This window comes from Rhinatrema bivittatum, chromosome 8, assembly GCF_901001135.1.
Source record: "Rhinatrema bivittatum chromosome 8, aRhiBiv1.1, whole genome shotgun sequence".
NCBI lineage: Eukaryota > Metazoa > Chordata > Amphibia > Gymnophiona > Rhinatrematidae > Rhinatrema > Rhinatrema bivittatum.
This window is the reverse complement of record NC_042622.1, coordinates 76,741,451-76,760,384: the sequence shown is the minus strand read 5'-3', so window position 1 is coordinate 76,760,384 and position 18,934 is coordinate 76,741,451. Positions and strand designations below refer to the sequence as shown.

The 18,934-nt window shown below is 44.4% G+C and overlaps 1 protein-coding gene across 5 annotated transcripts in view; it reads right to left on the bottom strand.

Annotated features, from left to right (window-relative positions):
- Positions 1–18,934, bottom strand: part of PIP5KL1 (phosphatidylinositol-4-phosphate 5-kinase like 1) — a 72,285-nt gene that overhangs the window by 40,245 nt on the left and 13,106 nt on the right. For 4 of the 5 annotated variants that reach the window (XM_029611346.1, XM_029611347.1, XM_029611345.1 and 1 more), the window contains one exon: positions 13,449–13,483. The exons of the other annotated variant lie outside the window; for it this stretch is intronic. In XM_029611346.1, the coding sequence (XP_029467206.1) occupies positions 13,449–13,483 (35 nt within the window). The remainder of the gene's footprint in view (positions 1–13,448; positions 13,484–18,934) is intronic. 5 annotated transcript variants of the gene reach the window in all.

Below are 18,934 nucleotides of genomic sequence, written 5' to 3'. Positions count from 1 at the left end.
GTGCGGGCAGTGATTCCATGTACATCATATTATGCAATGCATTTCTCCAATGCCAAAACGATGGAGGATCTTTCTCTTTGCATTGCAACAAAATAGAGCATTTCCCCTGCACAACGGCTTCACACACCAAGAGTCTGTCTCCTCCTTTCCACACACTAATGGGAAGGCCTATGCCAAATAACACTACTTCCAGTTCCATAGGAATTCTAAAAGCCAAGATACCCTCCAAGTAAGTTAGAACCTTTTTCCAAAATGTTATAATAGTTGGACAAGTCCAAAACACATGAGTGAGAGATCCTTTCTCCTGTAAGCCCTTTGGGTAATCCTCAGAGTGTAATTCGTGCCTTATGAGCCTCTGCTGCTGTGATATAAGCTCTATGAAGAAATTTAAATTGTAGTTCCCTAAGATACACATTTGAAGAGACAGATTTCAAGTGCTGAAAAAAAAAAAAGCATGCCCCCCTGGAAAAGAGAAAAATTACTTTCCAATCTCCATTTCTCCCAGTTAACCTGTTTCATCTTCTGTAATCCCTTATGTATCCACGTGAGCTTTGTGTGCTCTACCTGGAAAACATTGTCTACCAGTTCTGCCTTAGCCACATCTAAAGCCTCTTTAGACAGAGAAGAAATATAGTATCTCAATTGTAAACAAGAAAAAAAATCGGAGTCTTGCAGGCTAAGTTGATCTTTCAATTGTTGAAAGGATAGCAAACTCCCGTCCTCTGTCAACACATGCTGAAGAGTAATGATACCCTGTCTTTTCCAACTGGGGAGAACTCTGCATTTCCCTGTATGGGTAAGTACAGGGAACAATTACTATTCAGCTTCATAAGAGCCACCAATTTCTTCCACGCCCAGCACAATGGTGCAATCAGCACATTGCCAGCCAGCCCTGAGGGTAGGTACCGGCAGGAGCATGTAGAACATAACGCAGTTCCACGTCAGAAGTCATCATTTTCTCACTCTCAATATCTGTATATGTGGAATCATCATATAACCAATCTCGTACAATGTGCAATAAACTCGCACGATTGTACACCTCCATATCAGAGAGACAAAGTCCCCCCCCTTCGTTCAAACATTTTTCAACTTCTGGAGTGCAATTCTTGTTTTTTTGACTGCCCAAATAAATTCTAATAAAAGCCTACTCAGGGTTTTTACATCCTTGTTACGAAGGCGAACTGGCAGAATCTCTGTAACGCATATAGCCATCAAGGAAATAAGACCATTTTTAATAAGTTAATTTGGCCCACCAGGGACAGTGGCAGAGATCACCACACTCTCAATTTAGATTTAGTGAAATTAAGTAGGGGAAGTATATTAACAGAGTATATTTATTTATTTATTTTTTATTTAAAAACTCTTCTATACCGTCGTTAAGTTGGTGAACCATCACAACGGTTTACATATAGGCACGATAACAATTATGAGTGGTATAGATTACAACCTGAGTATGTGCCGGCATAGTTCGGTAACAATATAGTGCAATAAGCTAAAAGTTTAAGTGAGCTAATCAATTTGGTATGACAGTTTCTCAACGGTATAAGATTAACATTACTATGAGTTTGTTCGGTGCATCCAACTTAATCAATTGTTTTTCTCCTTCACTTTGTCTTTATCGAAGGCTTGTTTATAGAGCCAGGTTTTCAGGTTAGATTTGAAGATTTTCAGATTTCTCTGGAGCCTTAATTCGAGGGGCATGGTGTTCCATATTACGGGGCCAGCCAGTGACAGTGCTCTTTCCCTAACTTGAGTGAGCCGTGCTGTTTTGACTGAGGGGATAGTAAGTAGGGCCTTATTTGCAGATCTTAGGTTTCTGTGAGGGACGTGTACGCGCAGAGCTGTGTTAAGCCAGTCGGCTTATTCCTCATGTATTAGCTTATGGATTATACATAGAACTTTGTATTGTATTCTTTGTTCTATTGGGAGCCAATGTAGTTCGGCGAGTGTTCCAGTTATGTGGTCCCTTCTTTTTTTTCCAGTTAAAATTCTTGCGGCGGAGTTTTGTAGTATTTGCAGCAGCCTAAGTGTAGTTTGTGGTAGCCCAAGTAATAGTGCATTACAATAGTCTGTGCTTGCGAATATCAGTGCCTGTAGGATTGTGCAAAAGTTGTTTAGTGTTAAGAGGGGTTTCAGTCTTCTAAGAGTCATTAGTTTACCATATCCTTCTTTTATTTTCTGAGAGATGTGCTGTTTCATGCATAGCTCAGGGTCCACTATAACCCCAAGATTCCGTACTTTTCTTGCTAGTTCCACGTCTTGCATATTTTTTATTTTGATTGTAGTTTGTGTTGGGTGAGTGTTTTTTCGTTCGAGGTGTAAGTATTCAGTTTTGTCTATGTTTATTACTAATTCCATCTGATTTAGGAGCTGTTTTATTATTTCAAGGTACATGTTGGCTAGTTGCATTGTTTCCTCGATGGAGTTAACTATGGGTAACAGTAGTTGGATATCGTCTGCATATAGGTAATGTGTGATTCCTAGTCCTGCTAGAAGATGACAGATTGGCAGTAGGTAAATGTTGAAGAGTGTTGCGGACAGGGCTGATCCTTGTGGGACACCTGTTGTTAGTTTAATTTTGTCTGAAAGTTAATTTTTGATTTGTGCTTGGAAGTATCTGTTGGGTAAAATCCGAAGCAATCTGTACTCCTAAATATATTAAAAGCAGCGGAAGCCCATTTCAAGGGGGAACATCCCCCGCCAATATATCCTAACTGTATATGGATATGCAATAGCTTCTGATTTGTCTTTGTTAAGTTTAAACCCAGAGAACACCTTGCAATTATCAATAATCCATAGTAAATTGGTGAGCGAGGTGACTGGATCCGATAAACATATCAACAAATCATCGGCAAAAGCCACATATTTAAAGGTGGACGTTTTCAAGGGAAACCCTTTCACCCGTGGGTCTTGTTGAATGGACATTAATAAGGGCTCCAGTGCCAAAAGAAATAGCAATGAGGACAATGGACATCCCTGTCATGTTCCCCTACAGATGGGAAATATAGATGAGAAGTTCCCATTAGCCGTGACCCCTGCCACTGGATCTGCGTATAATAAATTTAACCCATCCCGGGGAAAAAAACTTCCAGTTTCATCTGAGTTAACAGCTCAAACAAGTACTTCCCCTCCACTCTGGTCAAAAGCTTTTTCAGCATCAAAGCTGACTACCTTGAAGGGAATGTTAGCCTTAGTACCCATGATGATAGCCGTTATTAATTTACATACATTCACTGTAGTGTATCGTCCTCTTACGAATCCCACCTGCCCCGGCCCAATTAGGTCTGGTAAAAGCAAGGCCAGCCGGTTTGCCCTAATCTTGGCCAATAGTTTTTGATCAAAAGTTTAATCAGTGAAATCAGGCGGTATGAAGATACTAAAGTTGGGACTCTCCCTGGCTTAAGAATCACAATAATTACTGCTTTGTTCATGTTAGGGGGGGGGGGGGGGGGGGGGGAGAGTGACCCTTTGCAATCAATGCCACAAAAGTGGAACAAAGCAGAGGAGATAGTTGGTCCACCAAAATCTTCTAAAGTTCCCTGGAAAATCCATCACTTGGATACTCAATGATTCTTCCTCGGGGCTGATAGGTCTATTTCATTTTTGCAATTGACAGTCAGTAAATGAACGTAAAGGTAGTTTCCTTAAAAATTCCTGACACCTAAAACTATCAACCCCTCAGAGGTATAAAGATTGCCGTAATAGTCTTCAAATGAATTTAATATGTCCCAACTGGTGTTTACTACTCTCCATCCCCGTTCTTTTAAATGAGATATAAAGTTGGGTCCAGTGACAGATTTAATCAGAGTGGACACAAGCTTCCCCGCTTTATTGCTATGTTGATACAATTTGAACTTTTAGTAAAGTATACTCTTTTTTGCCCTCTGGTGTTATAAGGTGTTCAATGCAACTTGTACTGAGAGGTATGCTTCCCTATTTGCAGCATTATTAACTGCTGCTAAATTAATTTTCAACTTTTGCAAATTGGATTCCAAAGCCAGGATTCGTTTATTCAAATCTCGGCACCTTTTGATGAGAAAAGCTATTATATCTCCCACAGCTTTAGCCGTAAACCCGAACAAAACTGGGATGGCTTCTTGGTGAACAGCATTGTTTACTGAATATTCTTTCCATTTTAATCTGAGATAATCTTGGAAAGAAGTGTCATTAGTCACATAGTATGGAAATTTCTAGTGCAAGCCAATAATCTTTCCTCCTGAATTACTCAACATTATCCATAATGGGGCATGATCAGAGATCCTGATTTCTCCAGTACCTGTCTCCTCAGTCTTAAAAAATAATCAATGCTAGAGAATGTAGAATGAGCCCTGGACAAATGGGAGTAATTTCGCTTCAGCGGATTAAGTACCCGCCAAACATCTATAAATGTAATTCTGATTGCAAAAAAGAAATTCCCTTATGTTTACTAATTGTTTACCCCTTAGGTGATTGATGGACCTTAAGAAATGCCATGCTGGGTTAGGTTATGTTCTTATGGAGCCCGAGTTTGGACTTGCATACTTTGTAAAACTTGACTGTATCCACACATGTATTTCAGGAAAATTTTGTGCACACCAGATAGCAGGTGTAACTTGTGTGTGGGATCATTGTCAAAGCACACAAGTCATCTTTGAACATTGGCATAACGTGCACATATTTGTAGCATAAGATATGCCGGATGTTTGAAAAGTACCCTCCTTTTGTGTGTTCCTTTTGCAGGGGTATTGGCAACATGATGAGGCCAGAACCATGAGTTAAGCATTTGAATGCGTATTTACTTCAATTTTTATGCTTTTTTTTTTTTTTTTTTTTTTGCAAAAGTCTGCTCAGTTTCTTCTTTACTGTGTTATTAGTGTTTGAATGCACAGATTTTTTTCTTTGTAATTTTTAGCCCTCATTTTTTTCCCTCCCTTTAGCCTACCCCGTCCTACATCCCAGATGTTATACCCAGGTAACGTGCCTGGACAGAAGCGTCATCAGAAACTTACCCTCAGGGCTGCTTCTGTGGAGAGCAGGGGTTGTAATGGTGGTAACAGCCATCTTCCCTCCATCCCCAGAACTGAGTGCAGCACATTGCCTCCACAATGTGCTCTGCCAGTCCTGTCACATGAGACTTGAAATTGCGTCTGCTGCTGCTTGAGCCAAATGACTGCCGCCAGTATGGTTTAATGGTGAGCCAAACAATGGCTCACCGCTCCTTTTTGCAAGCCCCAGGACTTACACGCACGTCGCCGGGCCTTTTTAAAATAGGTCTGGCGCGTGTAGGGCTTTTAAAATCTGCCCCAAAATGTTTCAAGTAGATTTGAAGCAAAAAAGCCTGTGGAGGAGTCAGTTGGACTATTAGATGATCCTCCTGGGTTTGGCTTGGATCCTGCTGCCTTTTCTTGGGACAGAGTTTTTTCAAGGCTTACAATCCATCAGTTTTACCTAATCCTTTTAGGTCGGATCCTCAGCCAGTGGCCCCTCTCTCTTCCTAGGTTTAAGCACCAAGGCATGCCTAGGTTCATGGTGGGTATTCCTGAAAGGAACCCGGATGGCACTGATGAGGCAGATCCTATATCCGTGGAAGATGGGGAAATTCGATATGGTTCCAGACCTGGAGGAATCATGTTGTGGTACTTTCATAGAGATGATCTGCAGGCCCTAATTTCCCAGACTTTGAGGAAGCAGGGTGTTCCTGAAGTAGATTCCATGACTGAGATGAAGTAGAATCCCATTTTGGTTTCTTTGCATAAAGCATCTTGCTGTTTCCCTGTTATGGATGCTATTCAAGAACTGGTTGATCTTGAATGGGGCACACCTTAGGCAAATTTCAAAGGAGGTCAGATGCTGGGAGGCCTGTACATCCTGGAGAGAGAGTGTTTGCATTTTCTGAAAGTGGATACGCTTGTCTGTGCTGTCTCTAAGCAGATGACTATCCCTGTGGAGAGAAGAGCGGCCTTGAAGAATGTCAATGATAGGAGGCTTAAGGCTATCCTTAAGCAAGCCTTTGAAGCAGTGGCAATGACTTTACAGATCACTTCCTGTTGCACCCTACTGGCGCAGTCTTGTCTGCTTCTCTCTCAGGAGGTTAATGATTCTGGGGTGAATTCCAGAGCAATTATGGAACCTGCTGCTGCCTTTTTAGTAGATGTGGGCTGCAATTTGGTCCGTAACTCGGCTAAAGGAGAGACTTTAGTAATAGCCGCCAGGCGTCAACTAAGTTTGCGAAATTGATCGGTCGATGTGACCTCCAAAGCTAATCTTACAAAAATGCCTTTTAAAGGCTTCTCTTGTTTGGGAGTGAGCTGGAGAAATTGGCCAGTAAGTGGGGCAAATCTCCAGTTCCTCAGTTCCTGGAGGATAAGAAGCAGTTGCAGCTCTTCTTAGTATGAGGGGTCGTTTCAGGGGTTCAAAGCGGTTTCATCACTACAGAGGGTCAACCTTTCAGAGGACTCAGCCTTTCAGCAGGTCTCAGTCCTTTCGTTCCAGACAGCCCAAGTGAACATCGGGTTCAGGGGTGGATCTTCCTGAGTCTCACACTGAAGGTTTCCTGACCCACTTTCAGAAACAAGAGATAGGGGGATGCCTCTCTCTCTTTTATCATAAGTGGATTGAGATCACATTGTATCAGTGCATCCTGGAGGTGATATGAGAAGGATATGTGCTGGAATTTTCGCAGTATTCCTCGGGACGTATTCATGGTGTCTCCTTGACACTCCCCGCAGAAGAAACAGGCAGTGGAATCTAGCTTCTGAGGTGCCTCAGGCTAAGGGCTGTGGTTCCTGTGCCTATGTCTCACAAAAGTATGGAGCGATAGTCCATTTATTTTGATGTGCCCTAGAAGGAGGGCTCTTTTTGTCCCATCCTGGATCTCAAGGGAGTCAGTCATTTGAGGGTGACTCATTTTCACATGGAAACCTTGCAGTCAATCATAATGGCCGTGCAGTCTAGGGAATTTCTGATCTCCTTGGATCTGTCTGAGGCCTACCTTCATATTCCCATCCAATTGGAGCTCCATTGTTTTCTGAGTTTTGCGGTGTTGGAGCGCCATTATCAGTTTCGGGCACTGCCTTTTAGTCTAGCCACCGCTCCCAGAACCTTTTCCAAGGTTATGGTGGTAGTAGCGACAGAGTTGAGATGGGATGGAATCCTAGTACACCCATATTTGGATGACTGGCTGATTCGAGCCAAGTGTCTGAAAGAGAGCCACCTGGTGACCCGCAAGGTGATCTCCTTGTTGTAGGAGCTCGGTTGGGTGGTGAACCTAGCAAAGAGCAGTCTTCACAGTCAAAGTATCTGGGTGTTTGGTTAGACTTGAGGCAGGGCAAAATTTTCCTGCCAGACGTTCGGATTCAGAAATTGGTGTCACAGGTGTATCTTTTGGTGAACACTATATTCCCGACATTGTGGTACTATCTACAGGTACTCAATTTAATGGTGGAAACCCTGGAAGTAGTGCCAGGGTGAGGACGCATTTGTGTCCTCTTCAGTGCTCCCTGCTGTCTCGTTGTAATCCACAGTCTCAGGACTATTCGGTTTGGCTCCACTTTCTGATGGAAATCTGCTCTCACCTCTGGTGGTAGTTGTAGGAGGTTCATCTGAGAAAGGGTGTTTCCTTGACTTCATTGGACTGGTTGATACTCACGACAGATGTGAGACTCCAGGGTAGGGGAGCTCACTGTCAGGAGCTGACAGAGCAAGGATACTGGAATGCTGAAGAGTCCCTCTGGAGCTTCAATCACCTGGAAGCCTGGGCAGTCCAGTTGGTATGCTTGCAGTTCAGCCACAAACTGCAGGGTCAAGCGGTCCTAGTGATGTTGGACAACGCAACGACAGTGGCTTATCTCAATTGGCAGGGAGGAACCAAGAGCCAGCAAGTGTTGCAAGAAATAGATCAACTTATGGAATGGGTGGAAGGACATCTCCAGGTGATCGGCCTCTCACATTGCAGGAAAGGACAAAGTAAGAGTGGACTTTCTCAGTTGGGAAAGTCTGAACCCAGAAGAATAAGTATTGTTGGACGAGGTTTTTCAGCTGATAGTGGATCACTGGGGTCTTCTGTTCTCGGACCTCCTAATGACTTCTTGCAGTGCGAAGGTTTCTCACTTCTTCAGTCTCAGGAGGGATCCGTGGTTCCTGGGTATCGAGGCTTTTGCACAGTTCTGTCCGGAAGACAAGTTGCTTTATGCCTTCTACTGTGGCCTATGTTGGGCAGAATAGTTCATGGGGGTCGAAGGAAACAGGGGGATGGTGTGCCTAGGATTGGCCCAGATGACCATGGTATGCAGATCTGTGGAGACTCCTGGTGGAGATCCCCCTTAGTCTTCCGCTGCACAAGAATTTATTGCAGCAGGGACCTGTCCTTCACGAAGATCTGACTCTATTTTGTCTTGTGGTTTGGCTCTTGAAAGGGCTTGCTTTTTGAAGCATAGCTATTCTTCTGTGGTGATTGCCACCTTGCTCTGTGCTCAAAAGTTGTCCACTTCCTTAGCCTATGTGTGGGTTTGGGGAGTGGTTGAATCCCTGTGTGAGGATCGAGGTATCACTCTTGTTCGGTTCAGATCCCACTCATTTTGGAATTTTTGCAAGATGGGTTACATGAAGGCTTGGTCCTTAATTCCTTGAAGGCACAGGTTGTGGCTCTTGCCTGTTTCCAGGGCCAGGCGAATCCTTATCTCTTCCTGCTGTGGCTGTTTGTTTTTTTTTGAAGGGAGTGAATCATCTTCGGCTTCTGTTGAGGTTACTGGTTCCATTGTGGAGTCTTAACATGGTGTTGGATTTCTTGGCGGGCCCTATGTTTCACCTGCTTCGTAGCCTTTCCTTATGGTTACTGACCTTGAAAACAGTGTTCCTGGTGGCGATATGTTCTGCACATTGAATTCCAAGTTGCAGGCCTTGTCTTGCCAGAAGCTATTCCTTTGAATGACTCCAGGGATGTTACAGCTGCAAACAGTTCCCTCATTCCTACCTAGGGTGCTCTTGGATTTTCACTTAAATCAGTCCATTTCCTTGCTCTCCTTGGCTAAGGTCAGAGATACAGAGAAGTAGCGCCTCTTGCATCCCTTGGATGTCAAGAGACATGATGTGTGGTTTATGGAGGTTTCTGAACCTTTCCGGAAGATGGATCGCCTGTTTGTCCTTCATTGTGGAAGGAAGCAGGGCAAACCAGCTTCGCAGGTTACAATAGTTCGCTAGATTAAGGAGGTAAGCACAGCTGCATATGTGGAGGCTGAAAAGCCATTGCCTACTCAGGTTAGGGCTCATTCCACTAGGGCTCAGGCAGTGTCATGGATGGATGTCGACATTTGCCAAGCTACGACGTGGTCCTCCTTACACAATTTTTACAGGTTTTATTGTCTGGATGTGCAGGCCCGGGAGGACGCAGCCTTTGCATGTGTGGTGTTGACTGGAAAACAGGCAGCCTCCCACCCTATTCGGGAGTAGCTTTGGTACATCCCACTGGTCTGAGTCCATCAGTCTACACTCTAGGAAAGGAGAATTAGTACTTACCTGAAAATTTCTTTTTCCTTAGTATAGACAGATGGACTCAGCTTCCTGCCCTCGGCTGCCGAATGACTGTGTCAATGGTCCTCCTGTGGGGCCACGTGTTCATCCGGTCCCTAGACTGGGGTACCTACATTCTTACTTGAGTTCAGTGTTTCTTGTTGGTTAAGTACAGTAACGGTTGACTGTTTTGAATCACGTTTCTTGATAGTATGTCCACAGTTGCTTTTGAAGAGAATACTGGTAGGCTGGGGTCACTGCAGGGTTATATATACTGTGATGTCAGCTTCTTCTGTCTCCATCTGCTGGCAGGGGAGCATAATTCACTGGTCCTAAGTCCATCTGTCTACACTAAGGAAAATAAAATTATCAGGTAAGTAGTAATTTCTCCTTTTGGTGCCATACTGCTACAGTCTAGGTATCTTGGAGTTCTTTCCCCCTTCTGATGATTTCCCACAAATTTCATGAAAATTGATCAGAAAAAAAAATTAATTCTGGAGCCCAAAATAGCTGCAATACCTCCCCCATTGACTTTAATAGCAAATGAAAAGAACATAAACGGATATTGTTGGTTTTTTTCCCCCAATTATATTTTTTTATTAATTTTTCATCAAATTACAATGAATGAAAAAATATGATTTATTCAGAAGAATCAAGAAGAAATACTATTATACCAAAAAAATCTTATGATAAATCATAACCCAATCCACATTTCAAGAGAGGGAAATCATATTCAAGAAATACTAATTATAGATTATAAAAAAGTAAAAATGACTGTAAGAAGTGAAGCCCAAACATATTTATTTCAGTTACCCCTCCACGCTTAATTTAGACTTAACACTAGGTTCCACACTCTTATTTGAAATAATTGTCTCTAAATGAAGGGGATCGAGGAACACAAGATTTATTTTGATGAGAAAGTAAACATTTGCGCAGAAATTTTTGGGTTTTGAAACTAATGAAAAGAATTAAGGTCTCCATGAAATGAAAGGAAAAACAAAATGAATTTTTTTCTTCTGCACATCCCTACCTAATATAGGCATTCTAAACAAAGAAAGGCCTTTGGCTTCTTCCACCCTTTTAGCAGAAAGTTGTTCCATAGTCATCAAATTGTGAAGGGGCATTGATAGCCATGGCAACATAGGGTTTATGCCCCAAGAATTCTATATTTAGACACAGTTTAGATAGCAAAGTTAGGGCCTGATTCACTAAGGCATTTCTCCCATTCTGTGACTATGGGAAAATGCCTTGATGAATCAGGCCCTTAGTCGGATAAACTTATCTGGCTATCTTTGGAAGTACATTAACTAGTGCAGTCGCATTACTGAATACAGCCAGTTAACGTAAAGTTAGTACCCTCTTTGGCCCAACCAGACTTAGCCAGCTAAGGGGGGTCATTTTCCAACAGTATCGCACAGGAAAAGTCCCTTTTCGACAGCTAAATCGGGGCGGAGTCAGGGAGGAGTCTGCACCGGAAGGGGAGGAGTTGAGGTGGCATCGGGGCGGACACTGCAGAAACTTCGCTGACGGCGAAAGGTAAGACTCCTTATCGCTGCAAGTATTGTGCCCAATAGCACCACCTTTCACAGTGGCCCGCCCCCCGTTACTGCCAAATTCATAGAGCTCTGCGGTGTTAGAAAATCTAAGCCTAAGTCATCCAACTAACAGATCGATACAGTAAAGTGCGGCCGCGGTTACCCTGCTCCTAACTCGCCTTCTACTTACTTTCCGGCCACGTTAGCCCTTCCCGCGATACACTATCCCCTTTAACTCATCCTTACCGCCTCTTAAAATCCCCGGGTGACCCCTTCCGCCCGCGGCATGTATATTAAATGTAAACGAGCGAATTAGCTATTCCCTCCCATACAGTAACGCGCGCCCCGACTATCACTTTTTTACCCTGCCGTTTTGCCGCGCGTTTACCCTGCTAACTTACCGCCTACCCTTACCCCAGCGTTAGAGGCAGGGGTAAGGGTAGACGGCAAAATGTCCCCCAGTCCCCGCTCACCTGCCCTGGCCTCGTCTGGTCTCCGGTGCAGCCCCAGTCCTGTCCCCCTCCTCCCGAAGCAAAAAAAAAAAACAAAACCGAAAAAGTAGCAAGAGAGCGAGGGGAGAGACGGGCAATCCTAGGCTCGGCCTGCTAGTCCCTTCTCCTCTCCTCCCGAAGCAGGGCGCGAAAAGCAGCCTTGCTCCGGGAGGAGGGGGGGGCAGTTTAAAGCGACGAAGCGACTTACTTTTGCAGCCCCCCCCTCCGGACATCAGCGACGACGACCGGGCAATCCTAGGCTCGGGCCTGCTAGCCCCTTCTCCTCTCCTCCCGAAGCAGGGCGCGAAAAGCAGCCTTGCTCCGGGAGGAGGGGGGGGCAGTTTAAAGCGACGAAGCGACTTACTTTTGCAGCCCCCCCCCCTCCGGACATCGGCGACGACCGCGGCTCCTGCCTCCAGCCTCCAGCTGTCAGACAGACGCATCGCACGTGGGAAAGCGGCCCCTATGCGTGCAATTGGCTGCTCAAGACGTGACGTCACATGCCGTGACGCCAAACGTTTGGCGTCACGGCATGTGACGAGTTAGGAGCAGGGTAACCGCGAGTTAGGAGCAAGTTAACCGCGAGTTAGGAGCAGGGTAACCGCGGCCGCACTTTACTGTATCGATCTGTAAGTTCAGAGTTAGCCAGCTAAATGCTATTGAATATGAGCCTCCAAATCTATGGGCCAGCGCCTTGCATCTCAAACAGTTTTTCTGTTCACTGCTCCAGTTCATCCCCTGGAGACAGCTGCTGGGATCAGGAAGGGAGGAGCTAGAAAAGAGCAAAGCATCTGCTCCAGAATCATAGTCCTCCCCCTTCCTGTCTCCATAAGAAGGGAGGGGGGTAAGACTGGAGCAGACAGTGGGGCCGATGCAATAAGATGCACGTTAAAAACACACTCTCGTATTGAGTGCCCGTTTTTCTAATGCGCGTGCAGCCACATCCCCTGGGCGCTGAATGCAATATTTATATAAGAGGCAGCATTAAAAAGAGCACGCTAACAGAATTGAGCATCCATAGCACTCAATAGTTTATTATATTGGGCGCTCAATAAGAGCATCTGTTTTGATCCCATTTCTTTTTTGCTATAATTCACTTCAGCAACCTCAGTAAAGTATTAGGCACCCCTTACTATGAATGTCCAAACTGTATGGCAATAAGAAAAGTGATTTTTTTAAATGAAGTGAAAATATACAATTATTTTTCTCTACCAAAAGCAGTAAATTAAAAAGTGTTACAATGATATAAAGGGGGAAGACACAGTTATCAACTCAGAGAACCTTTTTTTTTTTTTTAATGTTTTTCATGAGCCCTTGACTGCAAGCTGACTCTACTCCACCTCTAAGGCTGGGGTTAAATTTGCCGTGTTAAAAAGTGAGCGTTAAATGCCCAGCGCTTTACTGCATTGGGGATAATAGCTAATGTCCTCATCTACATGCAATTAACATCTGGCAGGTGCTCTCAGGTTCGCGTTTGTTAGGGCATGCATTTTGGATGCGCTAATCTTACTACATCTAGTGCTAGTCCAGCATGTCCATTTCTCACACCCAACCGCGTATAAACCCATATGCTAGGCTGGGTGATCTTTCTTGCACTGGCCCCAGTATGTGGGGAGAAACAGGAGAGAAGTGGCTGGACAAGGGAACAAAGCCATTGTTTTCTGTTTTGCTGTATCAGCTCTGGTCTCATCCCTTCTCACCCTCGGGAGGAGCAGGATGAGACAGACCTAGCCAGAGCCTGTAGATCCCAGGAAAAAACACACCAGTCAGGGATTTTATAGTGAGACTTCACTGTGTGCATAAAGTAACTATTCAGACATGGCTTAGCAATACTCATATAAATAAATACAAATAGGCAGAGAGAGAAACTATTGCCCAGATTCAAACCCACTGACACAGCTGGGCAGAGAATAGTAGAAAAGCTCCCATTACATACCTTTCTTTCCTGGGGGAGGCGAATACTGTGTATACCTTAGAGAAGGAAAAGAAGACAAGAGAGGGAGGGAGAGAGAAGTAGTAGTCAAAGAACGGGGCATTAGCATCACCCATAGACAGACTTCTTCAATCAGATACACAGCATTAGGACAGAAGTAGCAAAGACCTCACAACACCTCACATAGAAACATAGAAGAGCAGCAGAAAAGGACCACTTGTTCTAATCAGTCCACCCATTTATGCCTGCTTACTGTGTTGTCATTGCTCCTACTTGATCTATGGTCATTGGTTACCTTCCTCTTCCCTTCACTTCTCTTTGTGTCTATCTTATGAATGCTTGAATTAAGCCATGTTGTGGTTCCTATAAACTCTACCGGACATCTGTTCGAAATGTCCACCACCTTCTCAGTGAAAAAGTATTTTCTCATATTCCTTTTACGTTTTCATCTGTTCAGCTTCCTATGACAACTCCTTTTCCTTTAGGTTTTCATTCTTTGAAAACTGCTTTCTTCTGGTACTTTATTGAAGCCTGCTGGCTATTTGAATGTTTATATCACATTTACTTTTTCTCTTTTTTCTTCTAGACAGTATATCTTTAGCTTGTTCTGTCTTTCTTTGTATGACATAGTGCAGTCCATGCAACGTTTTGGTGGCCCACCTTTGAACTGTCTCCACCTCGGCAATGGCCTTTTCTAGATATGCTATTAAAGGATGAGTATAACCAGAGATCTAATTCTCTCTTTATCCTAATGATACTTCTCTTTGTTTACAAGCAGGGCTGAATTAGCCATGACATGTGGATGACATCATCTGATGGCACCAAATGGACCCTCCGTTCTAAGCTCATAGAGCTTTTGCTCTACTGAGCATGTGCAGAAATTTTCACACAAGCATTGCTTGCCTCGTGAGCCCCTCAGTCTTTTCAGCCGAGCTTCAGCATGGATGTGTACCCTCTCTTTGTCTTACTGATCTTTCTTTTATCTTCAGTTTTACTAAGTTTTTCCATTTCTATGTAGCCTCCCAGCCCCCCAAACAGCATTTATCAGTGCTATATAAAAAAAAATGATTTTCTTCTCAGGATGTCCAGCACCAAGATGCCCATTATGTGGCAGGAAAATGTCTATTACAGATGGGTATTACACCTGCTACCACTGCTTGGGATCAAACCATGACCAGGCAAATTGTTACCACTGTGGCCTAATGCCTCTGCACTCCCAAAAACACCAGGACCTGGAAAACAGAGGAACTGCGTAAGTCTGTGAACAGCCACAGCCAGTCCTCCTTCCAGAGCAGAGCTTTATCATGCTCCCTGGGTGCCAAGTTGAGCAGGAACTCCTAAAAAATCTTCCCCAACTTGCTCGGTCCTCGGGTTGAGTAAAAACATAAGAAGGGACAGAAGTTTGGTCCTTTGAAAAAAAAGAAGCATCACTTTTTGGAGCCAGCAGTGCAATCAGCACTGAAAAAAAACAAAACAGTCTCAGTGCCTATGTACCATTCACCACTGCATCAAGCCCCAGCACTGACAACGAATATAGCTCCAGCACCATCAATGTATGGAGCATAGGTGCCATTGATCCACTGGAGCTGTTGACACATCGCCTCTGGCGCCATCAACACATAAGGCCTCTGTGCCACTGCATCAAGCCCCAGAGCACTCCACGCATCGGGCATTGACATCATTTATGCTCCCTCCCTCTGTGCCTCGTGCACTGAAGCAAGCTGCTGTATCATTAGTGCACCGGGCTGCGGTGCTTCCAACGCAGCTCTTCACTAAATCTCCATTTCCTTCTACACCTTTGGGAGGTTTTTCAGGGGTAAAAGGAGATATACTTCACTTACATCCACTGATTTATAGGGCAATGTCCCCATCAGAATTATTGGAGTAAGACCTATGCCTAGAAACACCAAATCTCATTTGCTCTATGCTACCCTTAATCTCTAACTTAATCTCTAATTATTAAATCCAGAGCACGTGCATGAAAATCCATCTTGGTTTCAGAAGAGGATGTTCCTTCTCCAGTGCCTGGCTAGAGGGCACAGCAGCCCTTCGATCAAGTGGCAGATTTGGTATAATAGGATTCTTAGCCTACGTCTGACAAGCTTGGATAAAGATGTATTCAGAGAGTAGGTCTCCCGTGTTTTCTCACTGACCCTACATCATGTGATTGTAAAACAAGTGTGAGAAAGGGAGAGGTAAATAACAGATATACAGGCTCTGTGGTGAGGGAGTTAAGAGGTCAATATTCAAAAGCCATTTAGATGGCTAATGTAATAGTTACCTGTCTAAATGGCTTACCTGGCTACATTCAGCCCTTATCTGGCTAAATTCTAGCTGGCTAAGTCTGAAAGCTAGAATTTAGCTGGATAAGTTAGGAGCGGTCCAAGGGTGTAACTGGGAGGAGTTGAGTTAGCCGGCTAAGTTAACTAGCAGGAGTTAATTTCAGACGGTACCCGGCAAGTGTACAGAAAAGCAGAAAAAACTGCTTTTCTGTACACCCTCCGACTTAATATCATAGCGATATTAAGTAGGAGGCCCAAAAAATAAATAAATAAATAAATCTGTCCGCGGCTCGCGGATTGGAAAACAGATGCTCAATTTTGACGGCATCCATTTTCCGAACCCATTGCACCTGAGGTCCTTATCCTTTCACAGGTTCGACAACCGACACCGGTAAAATTAAGCGTCGGCTATCAGACCCGCTGACAGCCGCCGCTTCCGCCAATAAGGAGACACTAGGGACGTGCTAGTGTCCCTAGTGCCTCCTTATTAGCGCGGGCCCTAATTTAAATAGTGAATTGCGCACCCAGGAGAGGTGCCTGGGCGCGTGTTGGGAGAGCGGGCGCTTGCCTCGGAGAACCGGCTCTCCCATGCACTTTACTGTATGGGCCTGAATGTGTGGTAGTGTCAAAGAGTTGTCCTAAAGTTAGCTGGCTAACTAAGGCCTGGATTTACCAATACCACTGGGCTCTCTGAATCCCGTGGTAACAGGGGGGCCAGGGGGGAGAAGTGGGGGGGGGGGCAGTCCTGCGAAAGCTGGCAGCGATCGCACCATGGCGGTACGATCGCTGCCGGCGTCACGCCAAATAACTACACCATAAAAAGTGTAGTTATTCAGTGTGAAAATGACAGAGAAAAAGGATGCGTACCTTTCGCTGTCTGAGAAGTCTTCACAGAGTCGGCCCCAGTGTAGCCCTGACTCCTCCTCTTCCGGCGATAGCTTTAGAAAATAACCCCCTAAGTTAGCTAGTACTGACCTGTTTGAGCTATAGGGCTTCTGTATTGCTTTGTATATTTACTTGCTTCTTGTTTCCATATAATTATGTATGGTTTTTGTAACCTGCCCCGAACTTTGGAGGGACAGGCTAGAAATACTTTAAAATAAATAAATAAGATAGCCAGCTATATTCAGTAGTGTGGCTGCACTGTTAAATATGCCTCCAAAGTTAGCTGGATAAATGTATCAGGCTAACTTTGCTATACGGACTATGCCTGAATATAGACCTCAAATCACAAGTGAAAGCAAGCTGTTTCTTACTCTGGGCTATGTTTTGGGAAATTGCATGCATCTCTCAAAACATGTTTTCAGATATACAGATGTAGGCTGTTTGCCCTTTAGTGGAATTACAATTGTGGCCTCAACAGGTCATCCTACCAGCAGTGTGAGTCTGAGGTATTCATTCAGACTCCACCGCTATGGGTGAGTTCAGTATACTATAGGTGTGTTAATGCAGTGTACGACTCCCCATTGGGAGGGATCTGTGTGTTAACAAAATGCCTGGGTCCATGTGACATTGAGGGAGTCGAGAATCAATCAGGATGTCTCTCCTTGCAAATGGCACCTGAGGGGCCTTATCCTTTCACAAGGATGGCCTAGGTCATGAGGGGAGGATTCTAAGCACTGGAGTGCTTTGGGAGTGGAAGAGAAGGATTTGAGGAGAGGAGTTCTTGGAAATTCTGAAGATTGGAAAGTAAAGAGGATCCTAAAGAGCTGGGGATGAGTACTAGGAGGTATCAGAGGAAAGACAACCTGCCTGGGAAAATCTGCTAGAGTGAAGTGGGAACCCTAAAGAGAAGAGGATTTCCCTAGAGAATTGATGGACAGATGTACTGGGGTGTGCCATAGGAAGGGCAGCCTGCCTGGGAAAGTTCACCAGAGTCAGAGACTGGTTCAGCTACAGTCAGCCTGAGACTCAAAGGAGAGAGAGAGAGAAAGAGAAAGAAGAGCCTTGGAGAAAAGATGACAGCTACCAAACAGGTACTGGGAGGATCCTGTCCTGAAGAGCTGATCTGTTTTGGGGAAGAAGTGTGGAGTGGTGAATGAGATTGTTTGTTTATTTTTTGTGACTTTTTTTTCTGAATTGCGTTAGTGTGGTGCACTAGTCAGAAATTTATCTGTTTTTGGACTTTGTGTTTTCCCTGCCATTAGTCAGTAAAGATTTTTATTTTAAACAACAGAGCTGGTGTGGTCATGGTCTTTGTGGAGTGCATGATGAGTCCCTGTGAGTACAAAACCCTCAGGGCCTTGTAAAGATTCCCCCCCCCCCCACCGGTCAGGAACCCGGTTAGTTATGGGGCCCTGATTGATCCCTGACCTTTCTTTGCCCCCCCCCCCCAATGACTAGGAGCAGAATGGGAAGAGGGCTACACATACAAATAGGGGATAACTAATATAGGCATGGGAGAGAGACCCCTGAACTTCCAGAAGTGACAGAGCCATGCTGCTTTCCTTGGCCCTTTTAACAAAAGTAAAGGAAAGTATTATACTGTATTATTATTATGACCATTGCTTTTGCTACATCTGTGTATTATCTCTGCTGCATTGCATTCTGAGTGTAACCAAGTACATCATAAACTTATTTCTGGAATCTACAATTGTAATGACTCAGGGTGAGAGAGTGTGATGTTTTGTATGTTGGAGTAGAGAATCTGGGCAGGGAGATGGTTGGGGGATACTGGCTTTGTGTCTTATTTGGTAAAGACTTTCTTTACATCTCTTCAACCTTTCCTCTCTAGGATATCAGATTTATTCCTGCAAGAAGGAGTCCTACCGCCTGGATGGGTATTCCATTAGAACCTCCACAAAATAGATCTAGACCTTGACATTCATTTATAGCAGAGTCAGTCAGTCAGAGGAGGTACACCAGGAATACACCCCTCGAAAGTGATCAGGGATCCCTCCTCAATCAATTACTTCATTAGTGGGGGGGGGGGGGGGTCGTCGAGGGTTGGTATTTCCTCCCCTCTTGGATTTGAGGAAGGTTCAATGGGAATAGCCTTCAAGCCCCTACTTGAGTCTCCAGAACAGTCATCCCCACCTGAGGATCTCATATACTCCAGTTTTTTGGACAAGGTGGGTAAGATGCTCGGAGTTAAGTGTCCATAAAGACAAAGACCTTCACACAGAAATTTTGATTCTCTTACAGATCTTAGATATCCTAGCAGAGCCAGCAGCTATTACCATTCATGCTATCCTGCAAGAATTATAA